This window comes from Salvelinus namaycush, chromosome 18 (assembly GCF_016432855.1).
Source record: "Salvelinus namaycush isolate Seneca chromosome 18, SaNama_1.0, whole genome shotgun sequence".
NCBI lineage: Eukaryota > Metazoa > Chordata > Actinopteri > Salmoniformes > Salmonidae > Salvelinus > Salvelinus namaycush.
Genome location: NC_052324.1, coordinates 2934760 through 2959378, shown reverse-complemented (window position 1 = coordinate 2959378; position 24619 = coordinate 2934760). Strand labels below are relative to the sequence as shown.

The 24619-nt window shown below is 42.5% G+C and overlaps 1 protein-coding gene and 1 long non-coding RNA gene across 3 annotated transcripts; one reads left to right on the top strand and one right to left on the bottom strand.

The window, feature by feature from the left end:
* The first annotated feature begins 106 nt into the window (after nt 1-106).
* snap29 (synaptosome associated protein 29) lies at nt 107-22656 on the top strand. The gene is made up of 6 exons (XM_039013115.1): nt 107-218; nt 12475-12705; nt 13473-13669; nt 14002-14087; nt 20646-20747; nt 20957-22656. The coding sequence occupies exons 2-6, from the start codon at nt 12475-12477 to the stop codon at nt 21115-21117; spliced, it is 777 nt and encodes a 258-aa protein (XP_038869043.1). The 5' UTR covers nt 107-218; the 3' UTR covers nt 21118-22656.
* Nucleotides 2011-3487, bottom strand: LOC120063021. Of its 2 annotated transcripts, XR_005478455.1 has the most exons (4): nt 2986-3487; nt 2668-2790; nt 2441-2579; nt 2011-2336 (listed from the first exon to the last, which is right to left on the bottom strand). It is a non-coding gene; the product is annotated as an uncharacterized LOC120063021 (long non-coding RNA). The 2 variants fall into 2 exon arrangements; XR_005478454.1 differs by lacking the exon at nt 2986-3487 and having other exon boundaries at nt 2668-2969.
* Nucleotides 22657-24619: the final 1963 nt, after the last annotated feature.

Below are 24619 nucleotides of genomic sequence, written 5' to 3'. Positions count from 1 at the left end.
AGGTTCAATGAAAATATATAATAAAAAATGTTGTGTAACAAAGTAGAATGGATTTATATTATAGTCCAGCTGGGGGCGGTAATGAAACATATTGGATGCCAACTGCCGTTAAACTCCAAAGAAGAAGAAGACAACGGAAACCGACTTTTTTGCTGGTAATCAGCTGATATAACAACATTTCACCAGGCCACCGTCAAAAGGTTGTGTGGATCGTCAAAGTAAGTGGTTTAAACTTATTTTTATTTGGCTGTCGTTTATTGTTATAAGGAGAAGAGTGCTGTGCGTATATTTAACTAGCTATGAATGGTTAGGTAAGTCATCAGGGGCGTATGAAATACGTCGATTATGTTGAAAACGTTTCTTAAACGGAAGCAAACTGAACGAAATGTGGAGGGACCTACCTGAATTTGTCCAATAGAACGTCGTTTTAGTTGCAAACGTTGCGTTTTCAACTCTTTTGTCTAACTAATAATTACACCCCTGTGTAACGTTAGTTATAAACTACACTAGCTAACACGTTAGCCAGCTAACTAACGGTAGTTACCTGTTTTAAACGTTGTCATGCTGAAATGTAATTTACCATTTTGATTTAATCACCAACTCAGAACGAAAGCAAAAGATTCAGTCACACCAACTTGTTGATAGCTGGTAACTAATACCAAAAAAACACTTTTACCCATGGAAGATAAACCATTGAAGCTACCATTGAAGCTATGACCCGTATTACTATTTTACATTAAATAACGTGTTCATCGTACTACTAACATTTTGTTTGGTATGGTCTTCGGGTCAACAGCCCAAGTAGTAGGCTGGACAATAGAACGAGTCAAAATTCACCCTAGGCTGAAAAACGGCTTAAGAACGTTGGCAAAGCTGGAACGCTAGCGCGAGCCCATAGCATATTAATTGGAACGTTCGCGTAGCCTGTTTTGACTAGTGTGATGCTTAGAATTCCATTTCGCCTAAATGGAACAAATGTATCCCTTTTTATTTTACCACTAATCTATTCCTCGGACAACTCGTGTAGAAAGTAAACAACCATAGTTGGTGTCAACTATGCCTACGTCTGCGTAATGAGAAATTAGGGAGGGGGGGGGGGGACTTCTGACTTTCTGGTCTAGTGATCGTTGACAACCGAATTTACATAATTACAAAGATGAGATTCTCCTGATTTAATAAAATCTAAAAATACACAATGAGATATTTGACGAAATAGAAATAGACCGGCATTCATATCCATAGGAAAACAATGGGGGGAGCTCAGCGTTCCAAGGGCAAAACAAGTATTTAGGGGCTAGCATTTGATGACTACCGAGCTCGCTGCCCAGACTTACATAACTCACAATAAAAATGGTGTCCGACTTGAAAAAAATCTAAATATACACATTGCGAGAGATTTTTTTACATTTACCTACCAACAATGGCAAAGCAGGCGGTGTGACTTAGAGCAATAAACTGGGAATAGAACGTTCGTAAGGCGAGTTGGTGCCACGGTGCTCAATAGCACTAATAGGAGCTGGCAGGGTGAAAATGCCCTAAAATAAGGCTCTTTTTTTCCCATGTTTACTTCAAAACGACGGCAAGCAGCTTGGAAATATGGTCATATTATGAAACGGGGCTCCACAACGGATGCAATGGACTAGTTTTTATCAGAAAAAACCTTAAATGTCTGGACATGATGGACACAACATTTTTACCGTTTTTTTTTGTTGTTGATAAAAATGTGTTCATTGCATCGGCTATGGAGCCCAGTTTCATAACATTATCGTATGTCCCAGCTGTTTTCCGTAGTTATGAAGTAATCATGAAAACAAACTGGCATTATTTTATGGCATTTTTCACCCCGCCAGCTCCTACTGGGCTCTATGCTAACCTTTTTCCCAAGGAGTACATGCGCTCCTAAATGAAAAAATGTAGGAGCGCACAAAGAAATTTAGGAGCACAGTGAAAAATGTAACACAAAGTTTATTAACAAACAATTTATTACATACATATTTATACAGCGTGTGTGTGCGTGTACTAAGGGACACACATCTGTGGAACAGCACATGACACCAAAATCACACATTGACCCATGCCTACTTGACGCAAAGGATATCAGTTGTCCAACTGCTTTTGTATGTTGGCCATCTGGCACGCTTAGAGGTCAGCCAGCGGTCCACGGCAGGAGTGGGCTCGAACAGAAGACCGCTCCAGGCTGATCCTCATCAGGTCTTCGGTGGTGGAGGAGAGCTTCTTGTCGAATTCTTAATCCGGTTCTGCGCAGAGAAGCCTTGCTCACACTGGGTGGCTGAAATGGGCGACACCAGCATAAGCTGCACCAACTCCAGTATGTTCTAGGGAAAAGATTATATCTTCCAATTTCATTTAAACTCTTACCATTAACGTATCAAAACCAACCATAGGATACCATTACATGGACTCAGGACTGTTAGTCTACCTTGTAATCGTGCCTGTAGGGGTCCTTTGTCAACATGGTCTCCCACAGGCCACTGTAGGACTTGTCCTTGAAATTGTGGCTAACCAGAAGTTTCAGCCCCTGCCACTAATCCTGGATTGCAGCCATGTTGCACCCCGATCTACAGGATTGAACAGAGCAAGTGAGTTTGCAAATATGCAAACGTAACATTGTCTCATATGGCAATGCAGTGTCAAATAAATTCTTACCTCTCTAGAGGCTCCTTGAAATGCCTCATCAGGTATGCCACACCATCATCGCCAAAGGTGAGGAGGCTGGCCTGGTCTTCTGGCCATGTGTCAGGGTTTAGCATGCTGGAAGACAGCTCTAGTCTGTGAAAGTCAGAACAGAATCTTCCAAACAATTCACCGTCTCCTTCCCCCCCATGTCTCTTGTGCAACATAAAACAATAATTCTGTGGTATCTACCATTCCAGCACTTAGCGCACTAAATACTAAACTAAATAAAAGTATCTCTTATGAATAAACTTTACACAAGAATAAAACCTATGAAGAGGAACAACTCACCAATGGCATGAGTGCTCAAGGGTCTGTTGTCCGACCAATAGATTGACTGGCTTCCCATCCTCCAACAAACGTACGTAGATTGGACTGCGTCCTCACAGAAAACTCTGTGGTTGGGGCATGCTTGTGGGACTTGTAGTTTTTAAACAATTAGCAGCGGGGGAAAAATAGATTACGGTAGGTTGTAATCTTTAATCGCACACTGTGCTCGTAAATATTTTTCGGTTCGCACATTTATTTTTAGGGGCAAATGCGAGTGAAATACTTGCATTGTAGAGCCCTGTTCTATTGAGCACCATAGCACAAACTAGTCTTCGAACGTTCTATTCCCAGCTCATTGTTTTGCGCAATAATGCTATCTTCTTTAATGTTAGCAATGAGATCTACCTGCATAAACCTTATGGGGTTACCTCAGGAAACTTGACATTAATGCAACCGCTGTGTCAGATTTCAAGAAAACTTTACGGAAAAAGCACACCACGCTATAATCTGAGTACAGCGCTCAGAGCCCAAACAAGCCATACAGATATCCGCCATGTTGTGGAGTCAACAGAAGCCAGAAATAGTATTATAAATATTCACTTACCTTTGATGATCTTCATCAGAATGCACTCCCAGGAATCCCAGTTCCACAATAAATGTTTGTTTTGTTCGATAACGTCCATAATTTATGTCCAAATACCTCCTTTTTGTTCGCGTTTAGTACAGTAATCCAAAAAAAATCCATTACAGTTCGTAGAAACATGTCAAACAATGTATAGAATCAATCTTTAGGATGTTTTTAACATAAATCTTCAATAATGTTCCACCCGGAGAATTCCTTTGTCTTCAGAAATGCAATGGAACGCAAGCTAACTCTCACGTGAACGCGCATGGTCAGCTCATGGCAGACCTTACTCAATCCCCTCTCATTCGGCCCCCCTTCACAGTAGAAGCGTCAAACAAGGTTCTAAATAGGTTCTAACAAGGTTCTAAAGACTGACATCTAGTGGAAGGAAGTGCAACATGACCAATATCCCACTATCTTCAATAGGGAATTCGTTGAAAAACGACCAACCTCAGATTTCCCACTTCCTGGTTGGATTTTTCTCAGGTTTTTGCCTGCCATATGAGTTCTGTTATACTCAAGGACATCATTCAAACAGTTTTCGAAACTTCAGAGTGTTTTCTATCCAAATATACTACCAATATGCATATTCTAGCTTTTATGGCTGAATGGCAGGCAGTTTACTCTGGGCATGCTTTTCATCCGGACGTGAAAATACTGCCCCCTACCCCAAAGAAGTTAAGGCAGGTTTCAGAGCTCTACGTGATTTCTGTGATTTTCTGAAATCACACACACACACACACACACAGTCAATGTGGAGTGACAGTGTGAGGATAATAGACACACAGAGCCTGTAATAGTTACCTGCGTTTGAACTATCAATGAACCGTCAGACCTAGAGCTCTGAAACTTGATATACGTGTTCTAGAGTTCAAGTCGATAGTGCACGTGGCTCTAGAAGGTTCTCAGGCCGAGAAACAGCCTTGTACATTTGCAACGACTTCAATTCATTTGACCATCGTGAAAATGACGACATTTAGAAAAGTCCCAGAGTCACAAGACTAGGTGCACTGAAACCGCATCGGCCCATAGACGGACCCTGAAGTTTCTGTCCGATAGCTTCAGGGACCCCGTAGCAACGTCCGGAAAAATGTTCTGCGCTAATTAAGGTCGCTGCTTGGGCTCTGAATGACCTATCCAGCTGAAATTCGGGGTCGCTTTAGCTAGGCCTATACATAATGTCGGAACTGGACCCGCAGCTAGAACGTAACTACGTTTTTATTGTGGTTTAAATAAGCATGCCCCTTTCAAAAAATGTAGACCTAAGAACAGATATAGACCTTGGTTCACTCCAGACCTGACTGCCCTTGACCAGCACAAAAACATCCTGTGGCGGACTGCAATAGCATCGAATAGTATCCGCGATATGCAACTGTTCAGGGAAGTCAGGAACCAATACACACAGTCAGTCAGGAAAGCAAAGGCTAGCTTTTTCAAACAGAAATTTGCATCCTGTAGCTCTAACTCCCAAAAGTTTTGGGACACTTTAAAGTCTATGGAGAACAAGAGCACCTCCTCCCAGCTGCCCACTGCACTGAGGCTAGGTGACATGGTCACCACCGATAAATCCACGATAATCGAAAATTTCAATAAGCATTTCTCTACGGCTGGCCATGATTTCCTCCTGGCTTCCCCAACCCCGGCCAACAGCTCCGCACCCCTCGCAGCTACTTGCCTGTGCATCCCCAGCTTCTCCTTCACCCAGATCGCAGATGTTCTGAAAGAGCTGCAAAACCTGGACCCATGCAAATCAGCTGGGCTAGACAATCTGGACCCTCTCTTTCTAAAATTATCCGCCGCCATTGTTGCAACCCCTATTACCAGTCTGTTCAACCTCTCTTTCATTTCATCCGAGATCCCTAAAGATTGGAAATCTGCCGCGGTCATCCCCCTCTTCAAAGGGGGTGACACTCTAGACCCAAACTGTTTCAGATCTATATCCATCCTGCCCTGCCTTTCTAAAGTCTTTGCAAGCCAAGTAAATAAACAGATCACTGACCATTTCGAATCCCACCGTACCTTCTCTGCTGTGCAATCCGGTTTCCGAGCTGGTCACGGGTGCACCTCGGCCACGCTCAAGGTACTAAACGATATCATAACCGCCATCAATAAAAGACAGTACTGTGCAGCTGTCTTCATCGACCTGGCCAAGGCTTTCGACTCTGTCAACCACCATATTCTTATCGGCAGACTAAATAGCCTTGGTTTCTCAAATGACTGCCTCGCCTGGTTCACCAACTACTTCGCAGACAGAGTTCAGTGTGTAAAATCGTAGGGCCTGTTGTCCGGACCTTTGGCAGTCTCTATGGGGGTACCACAGGGTTCAATTCTCTGGCTGACTCTTTTCTCTGTATATATCAACGATGTCGCTCTTTCTGCGGGTGATTCTCTGATCCACCTCTACGCAGATGACACCATTCTGTATACTTCTGGCCCTTCTTTGGAAACTGTGTTAACTAACCTCCAAACGAGCTACAATGCCATACAACACTCCTTCCGTGGCCTCCACCTGCTCTTAAACGCTAGCAAAACCTAATGCATGCTTTTCAACCATTCGCTGCCTGCCCGACTAGCATCACTACTCTGGACGGTTCTGACCTAGAATATGTGGACAACTACAAATACCTAGGTGTCTGGCTTGACTGTAAACTCTCCTTCCAGACTCATATCAAACATCTCCAATCCAAAATCAAATCTAGAATCGGCTTTCTATTTCGCAACAAAGCCTCCTTCACTCACGCCGCCAAATCTGCTAAATTGTAATTACTTTGCTACTATAGCCTATTTATTGCCATACCACCACATGCCATTTGCACACACACTGTATATAGACTTTCTTTTTTTCTATTGTGTTGACTGTACGCTTGTTTATTCCATGTGTAACTCTGTTGTTTTTGTCGCACAGCTTTGCTTTATCTTGGCCAGGTCGCAGTTGTAAATGAGAACTTGTTCTCAACTAGCGTACCTGGTTAAATAAAGGGGAAATAAAAAATAAAAAAAGGCGCTGTGAATTTTGGGCCTGCTCTGAAATATGTGATAGTTGGCTTCTAAAAGAGTTGGGTTTGGTGTCAGAATGATATCTTATTGACTGATGGGCACTGACTTGATGGCTGACTTTTGTCCGTTTGCAATAATTTTAAAAGTGAGGAACCATCACCAAATTGACATGCAGAAATCAACACGAACGAGCGATCGAAAGGAACCACTATCACTGCCCTGCCACCCCGAGTTCAACGGGCCAGTCAATTGGGCATATCTGCAGTATTTTAGAGCATGCCAAATTCGTGATGGTAATTGCCCATTGAAAGACATTACAAATGGACAGCCGTGCACCTGGTGATCGGAACGGGTTTCCAAGAGCACATTTTTAAAATGGTTTTTAATGCCTTTAGGGGGGGGGGGTGCAAGGGGTCCACGGCTGTGTAGGGAGCACCCCACCCATGCCCATCCAATAGGGAGCGCCCCTGGTAATGTTGGACGTTTTTCTAAAAATCTTTCAAAAAACATGACAAATAGACCTAGGTTGATTCAGGGCTTAATATACACTGCTCAAAAAAATAAAGGGAACACTAAAATAACACATCCTAGATCTGAATGAATGAAATATTCTTATTAAATACTTTTTTCTTTACATAGTTGAATGTGCTGACAACAAAATCACACAAATTATCAATGGAAATCAAATTTATCAACCCATGGAGGTCTGGATTTGGAGTCACACTCAAAATTAAAGTGGAAAACCACACTACAGGCTGATCCAACTTTGATGTAATGTCTTTAAAACAAGTCAAAATGAGGCTCAGTAGTGTGTGTGGCCTCCACGTGCCTGTATGACCTCCCTACAACGCCTGGGCATGCTCCTGATGAGGTGGCGGATGGTCTCCTGAGGGATCTCCTCCCAGACCTGGACTAAAGCATCCGCCAACTCCTGGACAGTCTGTGGTGCAACGTGGCGTTGGTGGATGGAGCGAGACATGATGTGCTCAATTGGATTCAGGTCTGGGGAACGGGCGGGCCAGTCCATAGCATCAATGTCTTCCTCTTGCAGGAACTGCTGACACACTCCAGCCACATGAGGTCTAGCATTGTCTTGCACCCAGGGCCAACCGCACCAGCATATGGTCTCACAAGGGGTCTGAGGATCTCATCTCGGTACCTAATGGCAGTCAGGCTACCTCTGGCGAGCACATGGAGGGCTGTGTGGCCCCACAAAGAAATGCCACCCCACACCATGACTGACCCACCGCCAAACCGGTCATGCTGGAGGATGTTGCAGGCAGCAGAACGTTCTCCACGGTGTCTCCAGACTCTTGTCACGTCTGTCACATGTGCGTGTGAACCTGCTTTCATCTGTGAAGAGCACAGGGCGCCAGTGGCGAATTTGCCAATCTTGGTGTTCTCTGGCAAATGCCAAACGTCCTGCACGGTGTTGGGCTGTAAGCACAACCCCCACCTGTGGACGTCGGGCCCTCATACCACCCTCATGGAGTCTGTTTCTGACCGTTTGAGCAGACACATGCACATTTGTGGCCTGCTGGAGGTCATTTTGCAGGGCTCTGGCAGTGCACCTCCTTGCACAAAGGTGGAGGTAGCGGTCCTGCTGCTGGGTTGTTGCCCTCCTACGGCCTCCTCCACGTCTCCTGATGTACTGGCCTGTCTCCTGGTAGCGCCTCCATGCTCTGGACACTACGCTGACAGACACAGCAAACCTTTTTGCCACAGCTCGCATTGATGTGCCATCTTGGATGAACTGCACTACCTGAGCCACTTGTGTGGGTTGTAGACTCCGTCTCATGCTACCACTAGAGTGGAAGCACCGCCAGCATTCAAAAGTGACCAAAACATCAGCCAGGAAGCATAGGAACTGAGAAGTGGTCTGTGGTCACCACCTGCAGAATCACTCCTTTTTTGGGGGTGTCTTGCTAATTGCCTATAATTTCCACCTTTTGTCTATTCCATTTGCATAACAGCATGTGAAATTTATTGTCAATCAGTGTTGCTTCCTAAGTGGACAGTTTGATTTCACAGAAGTGTGATTGACTTGGAGTTACATTGTATTGTTTAAGTGTTCCCTTTATTTTTTTGAGCAGTGTATTTATATTTGCAATATATATATATATATATATATATATATATATATCAGTATCATTTGGTCAGTATAAATGCCATTTGGACATGAATCACTGACTTTTGGGTTCAGAAGCCACCTTCCTATGATCATATATGGACATAAAATCCTGATTTGGTATTTTCAATACTTATGTATGGCATTTGGCCATGGTTCACTGACTTGACTTCCTATGGTCATATATTGCAAATGGACAAAACATAGGCCTTGTGGATAAAGAAGACATAGGTATGTTCATATGGTTGTTATATATGTATTATTGACAAAAAATTGAAACCATTTCTAAAAACGGTCCAGAACGCACTTTTTTAGGAGTTGTGTTTTTGGAGAGAAAAAAAAACATTTTCAAAATTTGACCCTTGGAGCTTGACTTTATGTCCGTTTGCAATATGAACATTTACAGTGGAGCGTGCTCGCCATCTTTGGGATTTTTACTGTATGACATTAGGCATATGCCAGTTGCCATAAGCTTAGAATGAACTGCCGTCCATTTGAGTGGTATTTGCGATCGTGTGTATGTTTCGCCCAATGGCAATATGTTGCCATTAATTTTTGTCCATTTCATGGGGGTCTTCCCTTACCATGGGACACCTCTCTGAAATGCCATGTTACATGCTTAAATCCTCGCCCGAACGGCACTGTTGAGGCTAGGTAAACGTTGGTTCTATTTCGATATTGAGATGAAGTGGATGTTCCTGGCATTTGGATGCTCCTCTCGTATGCTCCTCAGTACTGGGTCAAGGTGAGCCCATGTGTCTGTGGTGTCGTGTTGAAGACAGGCTGACAGTGACGCAAATGACTCCACCATGCCCCCACCGATATAACTCCAGTATGGAGGGTTACCTGCTGGTTGCCACCTCAAATTTGTTTTTTTTATTTCCCTGGTGTATTTACAAGTGTAGTTCTGACTAGTCTGTGAACCACTACATCATTCCGGGTCAGGGTCTCAATCTCCTCAGTCTTTCAAACTGGTGCTTGATGTTATAAATGTGTCTGGAGAAGTTTGAGAGGTGGTCCTGTGTGAGGTCCACCAGCTTTCCAATGGAGGTATGCCTCTTCTCAAGAAACCCATTCCTCACTTCCTTCTCTTCAGTGGGCCCATCTTTGCATTTCTTTGTTATTGGTACAGATTTAGTGACCCACTCCTCCCATACGATGATGTTTGCTTTCGTTGAAGGATCCAGTGCTGTGTAAAATCTTATGCTTGCAATTGCTGCATGTCCTGTACATGCAGGACATGTCATCGTCACTACACACAATGGCCTGTACAGTGTCCCTTGGGGATGATGTTTCTATGACCCCAAGCTGGTGCAGCTTCTTTATCTTCAAGCCAAAGTTTTCATGCGTTTTGCAAGCACATGTTTCTCTGTCTGATTCTTTGCTGGCCAATCCAAAATGGCTTAAGTTTAAAGAATTGAGCCTTGGATTCTCAGACAAATCTTTTATGAAAATTTGCCATAGTGTGCATTTTTTTAAGGCTCTCTTATGGAATATCTGGCCCTTTTTCTGAATTTCTCCTGTTTTCCCATTTATTACAGTGGAGACTTCATATTGATGAAGGAAGCGGCTAAGAAGTGTGCGCATTAGTTTTCACTTGATGTTATTGGGTAATGTTCTCTGACCTCTTTGTAGTTTTCTTCTGGACCTCTCTGCCTTCTATGTTGACTATTACCTGCTTCCTCTTGGTCATCTCAAGTCTTTTCTTTAGGTTGACCTTCTCTTTGGTCCTCTCCAGAAGTAGCGCAACTTTGACCTCAATTTTGATAGTGTTTTCTTTCTTCTGTTCCTCTTTTTGGGTGATTCCTTTGGGGTAGATGTCTTCATTGGTCCTGGTGTCTGTAGATATGTTTATTCTTTTAGGAGTTGAGTTGATGGCAGGGGCATTTACCTGCTGAGGTGAGAATGGCTGTTCTCTTGGGGAGGCTGTGTCTTCTAGAAGATTTTGAATGACTTAATTTTGCTTCTTGAACGTGTTGAAGTGTATAATCTTGCTCGCTTGATGGTGTTATGTCCAATACAGCTATTAGCGATTTCTTTTTTTCTGTAATATCTTTTGAGTTCCCCTGCCACTTTTCTTCTTTATGTTGCTTCTTTGTCAGATCTTTTTTTATTGATTTTACAATTTTGCTTTCGTTTTTGAAATCTGGAAATGGAAAGGAAGCATGACATGAAATGAGCATGTCTGAAAACATAGGGAAAATCTTACTGTTATGGACACATCATCCTATAGTAAAGACTGAATGGCTTACAGACTGGAATCCTATAGTACAAACTAGATGGCTTATTGATTGTGTGTGATGGACATGTGTGCTTGCATATGTAGACTTCCTAACACTGTAGGGTATTGACTTCCTATAGACACTGTATGAGGGTGTAGGCTTCCTATAGATTATACAGTTGAAGTCAGAAGTTTACATAGACCTTAGCCAAATACATTTAAACTCAGTTTTTCACAATATCTGACATTTTAATCCGAGTAAAAATTCCCTGTCTTAGATCAGTTAGGATCACCACTTTTTTAAGAATGTGAAATGTTAGAATAATAGTAGAGAATTATTTATTTCAGCGTTTATCACATTCCCTGTGGGTCAGAAGTTTACATACTCAGTTTACATACTCAATTAGTATTTGGTAGCATTGCCTTTAAATTGTTTAACCTAGGTCAAATGTTTCGGGTAGCCTTCCCAAGCTTCCCACAATAAGTTGGGTGAATTTTGGCCCATTCCTCCTGACAGAGCTGGAGTAACTGACTCAGGTTTGTAGGCCTCCTTGCTTGCACACGCTTTTTCAGTTCTGCCCACAAATTCTCTATAGGATTGAGGTCAGGGCTTTGTGATGGCCACTCCAATACCTTGACTTTGTTGTCCTTAAGCCATTTTGCCACAACTTTGGAAGTCTGCTTGGGTTCATTGTCCATTTGGACGACCCATTTGCCATCAATCTTTAACTTCCTGACTGATGTCTTGATGTTGCTTCAATATATCCACATAATTTCCCCTCATGATGCCATCTATTTTGTGAAGTGCACCAGTCCCTCCTGCAGCAAAGCACCCCCACAACATGATGCTGCCACCCCCATGCTTCACGGTTGGGATGGTGTTCTTCGGCTTGCAAGCGTCCCCCTTTTTCCTCCAAACATAACAATGGTCATTATGGCCAAACAGTTCTATTTTTGTTTCATCAGACCAGAGGACATTTCTCCAAAAAGTATGGTCTTTGTCACCATGTGCAGTTGCAAACCGTAGTCTGGCTTTTTTTATGGCGATTTTGGAGCAGTGGCTTCTTCCTTGCTGAGCGGCCTTTCAGGTTATGTCGATATAGGACTCGTTTTACTGTGGATATAGATACTTTTGTACCTGTTTCCTCCAGCATCTTCACAAGGTCCTTTGCTGTTTTTCTGGGATTGATTTGCGCTTTTCGCACCAAAGTACGTTAATCTCTAGGAGACAGAACGTGTCTTCTTCCTGAGTGGTATGACGGCTTGGCTGATTTGATTTTTCCATGATGTCAAGGAAAGAGGCACTGAGTTTGAAGGTAGGCCTTGAAATACATCCACAGGTACACCTCCAATTGACTCGAAATTTTGTCAATTAGCCTATCAGAAGCTTCTAAAGCCATGATGACATTTTCTGGAATTTTCCAAGCTGTTTAAAGGCACAGTCAACTTAGTGTATATAAACTTCTGACCCACTGGAATTGTGATGCAGTGCCTGCTGTGTCCACTCCACTGTCATAACTCTGCTGTTCTGTTGAAAAGATGGCGTACCCCAGAACCCACAACCCATTTGCAGATGATGAGGAGGAGGAGCAGTGCCGGTCAAGTGGGGGATTTGATGACCCCCAAGAGAGGGGAATGAGTGAGGCAGAGAGCAAGCAGAGATGCCTCCAACAGGAAGTGATGCGTACGGCCAAGTCGGCGGTGGACAGCAGCCACCGCTCCCTGGGGCTCATCTATGAGTCGGAGAAGATCGGCGCTGAGACTGCAGAGGTAAGCCTATGCATTCAGAAAGTATTCAGATCCCCTGACTTTTTCCACATTTTGTTACGTTACAGCCTTATTCTATTTCAAGTTACACACAATACCCCTTTTTTAATAAAAAAAACATGTTTTTAAAAATGTTTGCAAAATGTTTTTATAACTGAAATATCACATTTACCTAAGTATTCAGACCCTTTACTCTGTACTTTGCTGCTGAAAAACATCCCAACATCGTGATGCTGCAACCACCATGCTTCACCGTAGGGATGGTGCCTTGTTTCCTCCAGACGTGACACTCGGCTGCAGGCCAAAGAGTTGGTTTCATCAGACCAGAAAATCTTGTTTCTCATGGTCAGACTCCTTTAGGTGCTCTTTGGAAAACTCCAAGTGGGCTATCGTGTGCCTTTTTACTGAGGAATGGCTTCCATCTGGCCACTTTACCTTAAAGGCCTGATTTTGGTAGAGTTCTGCGGAGATGGTTGTCCTTCTGGAAGGTTCTCACACCTCCACAGAGGAACTCTGGAGCTCTGTCAGAGTGACCATTAGGTTCTTGGTCATGTCCCTGACCAGGCCCTTCTCCCCCTATTGCTCAGTTTGGCCGGGTGGCCAGCTCTAGGACGCTGATCTGTACCTTGGGGAAAGTTCACCCTGGAGCATCTGTATTATCAAAGTCCAGCATTGTTAGATGTATTTCTCCATGTTTTTGGCCAACTGTAAAGAGTGATACAGCCGAGTGCATTTGATAACATTTATTTCCTCTCTGTGTCCATCCGTAGGAGCTGATGCGTCAGGGGGAGGCTCTGAAGAGGTCCGAGAGGATGGTGGACAACATGGGCCAAGACCTGAAAACCAGCCAGAAACACATCAACAGCATTAAGAGTGTGTGGGGAGGCCTTGTCACGTACTTTACGGCCAAGCCTGAGACCACCAAGCCCCTGCCAGAAGAGCCTGTTGCCTACCAAGCCAGCAGCAAGTAATGCCCAGTCCCTCCCTGCTTATTCCTATACCTCTATCTCTCTATCTCTTTACTCTGGCATGTGCTGTTGCTATATACATTGCTAGTGAAAAACTTTTCATGGGGTATCCCAAACATTCCACCATCAGTAGCCCTGCCATGTTGCCCATACAGGTCCTGTGTGAAGAATGAAGAGGTGTAAGATGGCGGTAGAGGGCTCACACTTACACTGCCGGTCTTTACTTTTTCTGTGTTCAAGTCTCTGATTAAACTGTGAAGTGTGTAATGTCTTTAGTATTTGGTCAAAGATCATCCTGACTTGAGTCTCTGACTGTGTGTGTGTGTGTTAGATTGCAGAATGCCATGTCTCACAGTCAGGAGCATGAAGGCAAGTACCAGGCCAGTCACCCCAACCTGAGGAAGTTGGACATTGGAGGTAAGGCCACAAACCTCAGCCACAGAATAATATCTCCTTTGTCATCCCTTGTTCCCTTTCAGTTGGTCAACTTGGTACAACACAGCTATGAGGAGTTTGTGTGCTAGAGTCCTCTACTGAAGAATATTATAATTACGCTTGACAAGGCCAGTGAACACCATGCCTCACTGGGAGCTCTGCCTTCCACAGGTGATAAACCCGAGGCATGGATTAATTCCTTCAATTCTTCCGCTCTTCACCTTGAGCTGAGCAGAACAATTTACGAATTTTAAGGATCATTTTGCGTTCCAATGTTATTTATCAGGCTTTACGCCAACTTAACTGTCTTATGTAAGGAGGGCGTGCTCATCCTTCTGGACATTGTGTTAAAGTTTGGTAACTAGTTTTGTGAAGTTCCCTACAATTTGTTAGTTATGCTTTGGCCTGTTTAGCCTCGCTAACTGGTTGTTATTAAGATGACCAGCACGAACAAGTCGACAAAGGCTGGTTTGAGTTCACGGTCTTGCCCACAGTCAATGTCTTTGAATGATACTCATGAGTGTTGTATGTCTCGGCTGGGTACATGCTCAGGCTGCCCTGGATCGAACCAGCCCATGTATATTCATTATGTATCTTATTTATCACATGCGCAGAGCATACAGATAGAAGCTTTGAGTGAAAAATCTGTCCGACACCTCTGTTATAAGCCCAATCAATACGTAAGAATTCTTAATATAATCGTTTTTTGGCCAAGATTCAAAAGAGCTGTTTTTATTTCTCAATTGGTAACTGAATGCAGGCTTCATCAACACGTCACACACCACTTTGCAATGAGCTGGAGGCAGTATGCATTTTGAAAACACATACATACACTATATATACAAAAGTATGTGGACACCCCTTCAAATTAGTGCAAATTGGTTTCAAAGAAAAAGCCATCTCAGACTGATCAATAAAAAAGATTAAGATGGGCAAAAGAACAGAACAGACACTGGACATCGCTTCTTCACTGTTGACATTGAGACTGGTGTTTTGTGGGTACTATTTAATGAAGCTGCCAGTTGAGGACTTGTGAGGTGTATGTTTCTCAAACTAGACACACTAATGTACTTGTCCTCTTGCTCAGCTTTGCACCGGGGCCTCCCACTCTTTCTATTCTGGTTAGAGCCAGTTTGCGCTGTTCTGTGAAAGGAGTCGTACACAGCGTTGTACGAGATCTTCAGTTTCTTGGCAATTTCTCGCATGGAATAGACTGATTTTTTTGCCTGTAATGGAACCCACAAATGCTGATGCTACAGATACTCAACTAGTCTAAAGAAGGCCCGTTTTATTGCTTCTTTAATCAGGACAACAGTTTTCAGCTGTGCTAACATTTTTGCAAAAGGGTTTTCAAATGATCAATTAGCTAATCCAAGTTTAGCATTTTAAAAGGCTAACAACATGCCATTGGAACACAGGAGTTATGGTTGCTGATAATGGGCCTCTGTAGATATTCCATAAAAAATCTGCTGTTTCCAGCTACGATAGTCATTTACAAAATTAACAATGTCTACACTGTATTTCGGATCAATTTGATGTTATTTTAATGGACAAAAACAAACTTTTGTTTGTGCGTATGTGTGCTAGCTCGCAGATTTTGCTGTTTTGGTACTGCCCATATGTAGATTGGTTGGGAATGGCAAAAAAGAAATACGTTTACTTAAGAGTTAACTCTGCAAATGGCTGGGTGATTTTGATTAGTCAATTGATCAATAATATAATACTCTTAGCAAAGGTGTTTATCTTTAATTTACAATCTGTAGAAACTATGAGAATATAAATATTTTGTGAAACAGCACAGTGGATAAATATATGGCAGCTCTTCAGGGATAAATTGGAGGGGTTGAGGGTTGCTGAAGGCTGGGACTAAAAACAAACAAAACCTGGCTCTACCAGAATAAACATTAGTTATGTCTGAAATGTATGTATAAGCTGGAAGTAAAAGCCTAAGTGTTGTTGTCCATTCGTTTACTCAATTTAGGGGGGAGTAATAAACATTTATATATTTAATTAGTTTACTCCAATTAGGGGTAATAGGGTTAGGGAAAATATTAAAGGCAGAAAAAAATATAAATAAAAGTCCCTTTTTCAGGACCCTGTCTTTCAAAGATAATTTGTAAAAATCAAAATAACTTCAGATCTTCATTGTAAAGTGTTTAAACATTGTTTCCCATGCTTGTTCAATAAACCATAAACAATTAAGGAACATGCACCTGTGGAATGGTTGTTAATTGCCTGCTGTCTGTAAGCTGTTAGTGTCATAAGGTCACAGGTATGAAAACGTAGGACACTAAAGAGGCCTTTTTACCGACTCTGAAAATCACCAAAAGTAAGATGCCCAGGGTCCCTGCTCATCTGCGTGAATGTGCCTTAGGCATGCTGCAAGGAGGCATGAGGGCTGCAGATGTGGCCAGGGCAATAAATTGTAATGTCCGTACTGTGAGATGCCTAAGACAGTGATGCAGGACGGACAGCTGATCGTCCTCGCAGTGGCAGACAACACCTGCACAGGATCGGTACATCCGAACATCACACCTGTGGGACAGGTACAGGATGGCAACAACCACTCCCCGAGTTACACCAGGAATGCACAATTCCACCATCAGTGCTCAGGCTGTCTGCAATAGGCTGAGAGAGGCTGGACTGAGGGCTTGTAGGCCTGTTGTAAGGCAGGTCCTCACCAGACATCACCAGCAACAACGTCGCTTGACCAGACAGAACTGGCAAAAAGTGCTCTTCACTGACGAGTTGAGGTTTTGTCTCACAAGGGGTGATGATAAACGCGAATCCGACCGTCTAAGGAATGAGCGTTACACCAAGGCCTGTACTCTGGAGCGGGATCGATTTGGAGGTGGAGGGTCGTGGTCTGGGGCGGTGTGTCACAGCATCATCGGACTGAGCTTGTCATTGCAGGCAATCTCAACGCTGTGCGTTATAGGGAAGACATTCTCCTCCCTCATGTGGTACCCTTCCTGCAGGCTCATCCTGACATGACCCTCCAGCATGACAATGCCACCAGCCATACTGCTCTTCCTGTGCGTGATTTCCTGCACGACAGGAATGTCAGTGTTCTGCCATAGCCAGTGAAGAGCCCGGATCTCAATCCCATTGAGCACGTCTGGGACCTGTTGGATCGGAGGGTGAGGGCCAAGGCCACCCCCCCCCCCCCCCCCCAGAAATGTCCGGGAACTTGCAGGTGCCTTGGTGGAAGAGTGGGGTAACATCTCACAACAAGAACTGGCAAATCTGGTGCAGTCCACGAGTAGGAGATGCACTGCAGTACTTAATGCAGCTGGTGGCTACACCAGATACTGACTTACTTTTGATTTTGACCCCCCCCCCTTTGTTCAGGGACACATTATTCAATTTATGTTAGTCACATGTCTGTGGAACTTGTTCAGTTTGTCTGTTGTTGAATCTTATGTTCATACACATGTTAAGTTTGCTGATAACAAACGCAGTTGACAGTGAGGGGACGTTTCATTTTTGCTGAGTGGTATGTATTTATATAAAAATGGGACTCGACACCTGGATGTCTCTTATGTAGCTAAATTGTGTTTTTTACATTTGATAAAAGTAGAGAAAATGGGATATCATACACTGCATTTTTGAGGAACAATGGGAAAGTAATTATGCTTGAAAGTTGATATTTTGCCGGTTTTGGTATCTAGTGAAGAGCTCTTTGTCTACACCCATTCAGCATCGTTCACACCCTCTTAAGCTTTAGCCTCACCCATCTTGTTTTGCTCTCGGAGCGTTCAAAGCGTACGCTTGACACTGGCCGCTGATTTGTTTACCTCTGGATAACATGAAACAGCCTAACCAGCTCTGCTGGCAACAATTTCATTACGCTTTTTTGTCGACGTTTACTGACACCGGCCATATTCAACAGGTGTTGTACACTTTAGCTTAAGACATGTAGCTAGCTAGCTAAACAATGAACCTAGCTAGGTAAACAACGTCATGTAACGTTAGCTAATGAGCCAGCCAGCTAGTTGAACAACAATGAACATAGTGCCAAATCATGTTATTACTACCCTGCATGAATCTGCTGGGAACTAACCAACCAGGTTCAATGTTGGCTATCTAACATTAGGCTCTAACTAGCAAAGCAAATGGCTCTGGGATACAAATAATAACATCATACATGTAATGTTAGCTAGGGAGCCAGCCATCTAACGTTAGCTAACAGTACACTTTGAAATTAAACCACTTTCTGTCAAAATTAGAAACGTGTAATATCTGAAAATGTAGCTAGCTAGACTATCTTACCCGTATACATCATCATGCATAATGGATGCGTCTCCCTGTCACGGATGCCATGCCACGGTTGCCCTTAGTTTGAAGTTGTAATCCGGAGACACGTGTTTTCTCCATTTCTTTAGCTATCATACTCTAATTCCACTTATTTCAAAACTCGATCCTCCAGAAAGTGGAGAGCAACACTTATGCAGCTCCACTACATGATACATTTTTTAAATGACCAACAAAGACTGACCAGCTGAAATAGACAGTTGTGAAATTGTTAGATTACTTGTTAGATATTACTGCATGGTCAGAACTAGAAGCACAAGCATTTCGCTGCACTCTCATTAACATGTGTATGTGACAAATAAAATGGTATTTTATTTGAAGCCTTCTATATGGCAGAACAATCCGAATTCCTCTCTCGGCATGTCCAGCCCACTCATTATCTCAGCCAATCATGGCTAGTGGGAAGGTTGCTGACTTTTCTGTGGCTTAACCAACAAGGCTCATAATTTAACAATTTTATATTTACAGAAGGCATTTCGATTATTTTTTTCTTCAAATGGCTCTCCTGTTGAGTCGTGTCTTGCGACATGCGCCTAGTTTTCTGAAACGGGTCACGTGTGAGTGTGATCCTGTTTATACACACGCACGTTATGACAATAACTGCTGTTCCCTGAAGGAGGGAACCTTGATAGAAGCCACAATCTGTAATATTACATTTTATGTATGCTGCCAGTCAAATGTCCAGTGCCACATTTTCAGAACGGAAACCCTGTTACGAGCCCACTCCACCAGGTGTGTTTTAAATGGTTGCCTGTAGGAGATAATTGTGCTGCGGCAAGTTTGGCATCACCATGCTTGGATGGCACTGCCCACAGTGTGCTTACGGCAGGGGCAGGAGAGGGTCATTAGGCATTGCGCAACAGGTTTTCCTGTTGCGTTGGATCTCTCGGTCTGCCGTGGGCCATTTTAATTTGGTGTTTGCTTGGTGTGATTTCATGTCCTCATCGTTGTGTACTACCGAGTTGACTGACTGAAAGAGAACATACAGTTATGGCTATCTACTGTTCCCTGAAGGAGGGAAACGATGTTCGGCCCTCTGGTTTATCACCTGTGGAAAGGTGGGGCTTATTAGCCATGTCAGCCGTGATTCGACTGTAGTTCAGGAGAGGGCGCTTGCGTTCACTACTCCCCATAGCTGTGTTGTACCTCGTTTCCCTCCTTCAAGGAACAGTAGTTATGACTATAACTTGAGTGTGTTGCACACAATTATTTTTAAATGTATTTTGTTAACCCATACCCAAATGTTATTGATTCATCCTTTAATTGTAGTTGTGGCCAACACAAAGTAAACCAAAAACACCCCATCTCAAACATACGTTTTCAAAATGATAAACGCAACAATTTCAAAGATTTTACTGAGTTACAATACAGTTCATATAAGGAAATCAGTCAATTGAAATAAATTAGGCCCTAATCTATGGATTTCAAATGACTGAGAATACAGATTTGGATCTGTTGGTCATAGATACCTTAAGAAAAATAAGGGTGTGGATTAGAAAACCAGTCAGTATATGGTGTGACCACCATTTGCCTCATGCAGCGTATAGAGTTGATCAGGCTGTTGATTGTGGCCTGTGCAATGTTGTCCCAAGTTGCTGGATATTGGCAGGAACTGGAATAAGCTCAATAGGTGACATGTCTGGTGAGTATGCAGGTTATAGGAGAACTGGGACATTTGTAGCTTCAAGGAATTGTGTACAGATCCTAGTGACATGGGGCTGTGCATTATCATGCTGAAACATGAGGTGATGGCGGCGGATGAAACCACAATGGGCCTCAGGATCTTGTTGCGGTATCTCAGTGCATTCGAATTGACAATCAATAAAATGCAATTGTGTTCGTTGTCCGTAGCTTATGCCTTCCCATACGATAACCTCACCGCCACCATGGGGCACTGTTCAACTTTGGCATCAGCAAATAAGCTTTTTGTGCAGAACAATCCAAAATAAGCTTCTTGTGCATATATAAAATGTCTGGGATCTTTAATTTCAGCTCATGAAACATGAGTCCAACACTTTGTTGCGTTTATATATTTTTGTTCAGTGTATTTCCTGATTGTGACCTCACATACTTTGGCCGAGACAGGCCCTTCTGATTTGTTGATCACTTTTATGCAAATGCAAACATCTTTATTTAGCTAATTTCATAAATCTGGAACACTTGTCAGCTACTTTAAGAAAAAGGATAATTTTCTGTCAATGACATCTCCTCCTGTGTGTGGTGTAGGGTTCGGCGCATTTGCATCAGATGACAGCTCATCCAGTCAAAATGGCTACCCTGCAAACAGACAGCTTAGAGCCGCCCACCAGACATTGGACAACAACTTAGGTAAGAGCCTTCCAGGACCTATGGGGAAATAACAATTACATTTGTCTAAATTTTATTCATGACTTGATGGCGATCAACAAGATTCCAAGTCCTTATCAGCAGTAACATCTGTTTTTGTGTGAAGCCGAAGGCAAATTTCCACGTTTTGTGGAGAATTAAGTTTTTGTTTTTTTATTCTAATGAACCCCTGTTTTCTTGAACTGCTCCAGATGAGATGTCCCTGGGCCTGGGAAGGTTAAAGAACCTAGGACTGGGCCTCCAGTCTGAAATTGAGAATCAGGATACTTCTCTGGACAATCTGCTGGGCAAAGTGGACAAGCTGGACCTCAAGATCAACAACACCAACCACCAGATCAAAAACCTCAAATAATAAGTCCCAAACATTCTGACTCACCTGTCAGACACCGGTCAACTCAACTCCCCTTACCTGGGTTTCGCTACACAGCAGCTCTCTGTGCACCAAGATGTCTTATTCCTCTGATAGAGTACCAATGTTATTGATACTCTAATGAATGATATTCAGTTCTTCAAACAGCTCCACATAAATGCATAGACCACCCTGTTCTTGACGATTTATGATTTATCTTGTGATTTTTAGAAAGGAAGGATCTCTGAGTAGGACCTGTGTAGTAGGTTTAAAGGGTAGTTGAGAAGTGTTAATGGTCTGTTATTGTTGCCCTCAGTTTGCATTGTGGTAAATTGCATTTTAATTCAGTTTGGTAAGTAAATTAATTAAATTTCAACTCCGTGAGGGATCCTCTTTGAGAACAAAGGGCCACTTGCATTCATGAATTGAATTTAAGAGTCTGCTGACTTGACATGCTATTGGCCCCAACCTTGATCGCTGTGTCCAGAAGCCAGAAAAATAAATTGAGTGGTGCTTGTTTGAAACTGGAATGTCATACTGTGGTATGTATGCTGCCTGTTGATTTAGATGATTCATATCCAATTTGTAACTTTTGAGATGACACACCCACAGAACTCAAATTAATGATTCATTACATTTCTTTACTCACCCACACTCTTGTACAAAACACCCCCCCTTGCTGGACCTGTGCTTGGTTCATGTAGAAATAGACAAAGAACCACACCTGTTCCCCTAGAAGAATCAAGTGCCATCCACTCTTGTCTTACACCAGGTCTTAGGCTCGAATTCAATCTGATGCGCATTATAGAGTGCTGTCGACAATGCAATTTTCCCCCCCCGTTTTGCGGAAGTTGCATTCACGGTAAATGCTTAAATATGTCACGTGCTCCAACGCGTCTCGGATTAAATATCGGCCTTTTATTTGGGGATCTGAAAGAATGTAGCCAAGTGGTTTTAAGAGCGTTGGGCCAGTAACTCGAAAGGTCGCATCTCAGAGAAACATCTGTCGACGTACCCTTCAGCAAGGCACTTAACCCTAATTGCTCCGGATAAGAGCGTCTGCTAAATGACTAAAATGTAAATGGGCAACCATGTTGCTTTAACCTATCCTGTGACTTAACATGTTTGTAAATGAAGAAAGGAAGCCACTCTACGCTATTGAAATGCACCCCCAGTGTCTCACAACACAAGTGGCTTCTTGTATGGGTAGCCTCTTATGTTTCTCATTGTTTTTGCAAGATACCGCTCCAAACTTTGACATCCCTTCAGAAAAGTAGCAATGTGTGGAAATTGCATTGTTAATTCTTCCTTAATTTGCTTTTGTTGTGATAAATCACCTCGTGTATAATCTATTTTGATGTGATTGAGGAGAATATTTAACAGAATGTGACGGCTCTTTGTCTGAAATGTCTTCTGCAAACGGAAGGAACATTTATGCATTCCTGTGTGTGCACAGAAGTATATGAAACATCTGTATTACCTTTTTACAAACGTCAATGTACACATGCTGAGAATATGGTTTAAATACAGACTTTAAATTGAGAGATGTATTCTGTTGTCTTCCTAGAGAAGTAGATGAATATCCCGTACTCTAACTTGTTTGTGAAATGTTGAGGTTACTAAAACAGCTGTAACTTTTGATCTGAATATAATTTCTTGTCCAAACTCCAGATTTGAGTACCAGAGAAGTAGACGAAGCTGGTAAGCCTTTTTCTTTGTGGTTGCAAAGTGGAATTGTTAGCTGATTTGGGTCAAAAGTTGCATGATTTCACAATGGGGAGCCTTAGAATCTTGAGAAATCCCATGTTAGCGGATTTGGGGGGGGGGAAACGGACTAATAGTTTAACATATCAAAAAGTTGTATACAAGCAACTCGATCGAGACCATTCTGCACGTTTTTGAAGTTGGAATGGCATTTCAAGTTTAAACGGTGTAGGAGGAGTAGCGTGCGGAGGAAGAAGAACAACTAAACTTTACAAGTAAAGTTGTGGGGCTAGCTAAAGCTCTTTAAACGTTTGTTTGTGGTAGTGAACGATGTGTAAACATTTCATTTTTAATTCCCATCAAGTCAGTAGTTAGATGTGTGGTTGAGTTATGTAATTGTGTGGTTGTGGATACTAGATGTGGTCAGAAGTTGTGGTTAGTTGTGTGGATGTGGTCAGTAGTTAAATGTGTGATCAGAAGTTGTGTAATTGTGAGAGAATGTCAGTTGGAAGTGATGTCACAATGGGAAGCTTTAGAATCTTAGCCTCTCTCCTTTTAATTTTGGCCTGCAGTGTCAGCAAATATCTCAGTATTGACACAGAGCTATTTTCAGCAAGCGAGGCGTTACTTAATGGTAATCCCAAATTGTTTAGTTTTTCCCCCCGCAGTTGACAAGCAGAGAACTCTCTTTTGGTTTAGTGGTCAAAATGATAGCAAATTCATTACTTTCCAAACAACTAACTTCTGACATGATTTACAGAGGCTTGAAAGACGGGCTCTAGTTAGATTTGTGCGCTTGATTTGAAATCAGACTTCGTATTTGAAAAGCAGATTAGGGGAAGATTTCATACCTTAAATGTCTCTAATTTGTTGCGTTAGTGGTCAAAAACGGCAGCTGTTTGGGAAAAGTTGAAAAAACAGCTGCGCTGTAAGTTACATAGTGAAATATTTAGATTCTGCAAACAGATATGAACAGCAGAGAAGTAGACAAATATCCCATACACTCAATATTTGTGTCTAACTTGCTGCGGTAGCGGTCAAACCGGATGTTTGCAAAAATGTTACAGAAAATGTTGATGCGGTTACTTAAACTGCTGTAACTTTTGATCCAAATATAATTTTTGTCAACGGCAGATTTGAGTAGCAGATGAAGCTGGTATGGCTAAGTGGTTGCAAAGTGGAATTATTCGCTGATTTGCATCAAAAGTTTCATGATTTCAGTTTGAGTTAATGTCACAATGGGGAGCCTTACAAGTCCCATGTTAACGGATGGAGTGTAAGAAGATGACAAAGTGAGTAACGTAAAAGGTTGTATACAAGCAATACGATCGAGACCATTCCTGAGTTTTTGCTGGAACAGCGTTTCTAACTTAAACGCTGTAGGAGGAGTAGCATGCGGAAGAAACCCTTAAAAGATTTAGATGCACTATTGTAAAGTGGCTGTTCCACTGGATGTCATAAGGTGAATGCACCAATTTGTAAGTCGCTCTGGATAAGAGCGTCTGCTAAATGACTTAAATGTAAATGTAAACAGAAGTATGACGAATATCTAAGCTTAGATGATAAATTGTGGGGCTTGCTTAAGCTCTTAAACTTTTTGTTGTTGTAATGAAAAGTTAGTTTTGCATCAAAGCACCTAAAATATAGTAAAAAAAAATATTGGCCTGGTTACTTTGACAGACTATATCAACCTCATTACTTTGGACAGTGCGTGGAAAGTATTGGTACCATGTTTCATGCGCTGAAATAAGTTCCCATTTTCCATATGCACAAAAAGCTTATCCCTCAAATTTTGTGCACA

Excerpts from the sequence above, each read along its gene's own strand:
- snap29 (XM_039013115.1), top strand. The coding sequence starts at position 12,475 with ATGGCGTACCCCAGAACCCACAACCCATTTGCAGATGATGAGGAGGAG. Across the intron at positions 12,706-13,472 it reads TCGGCGCTGAGACTGCAGAG|GAGCTGATGCGTCAGGGGGA; the intron begins GTAAGCCTATGC and ends GTCCATCCGTAG. Across the intron at positions 13,670-14,001 it reads GCCTACCAAGCCAGCAGCAA|ATTGCAGAATGCCATGTCTC; the intron begins GTAATGCCCAGT and ends TGTGTGTGTTAG.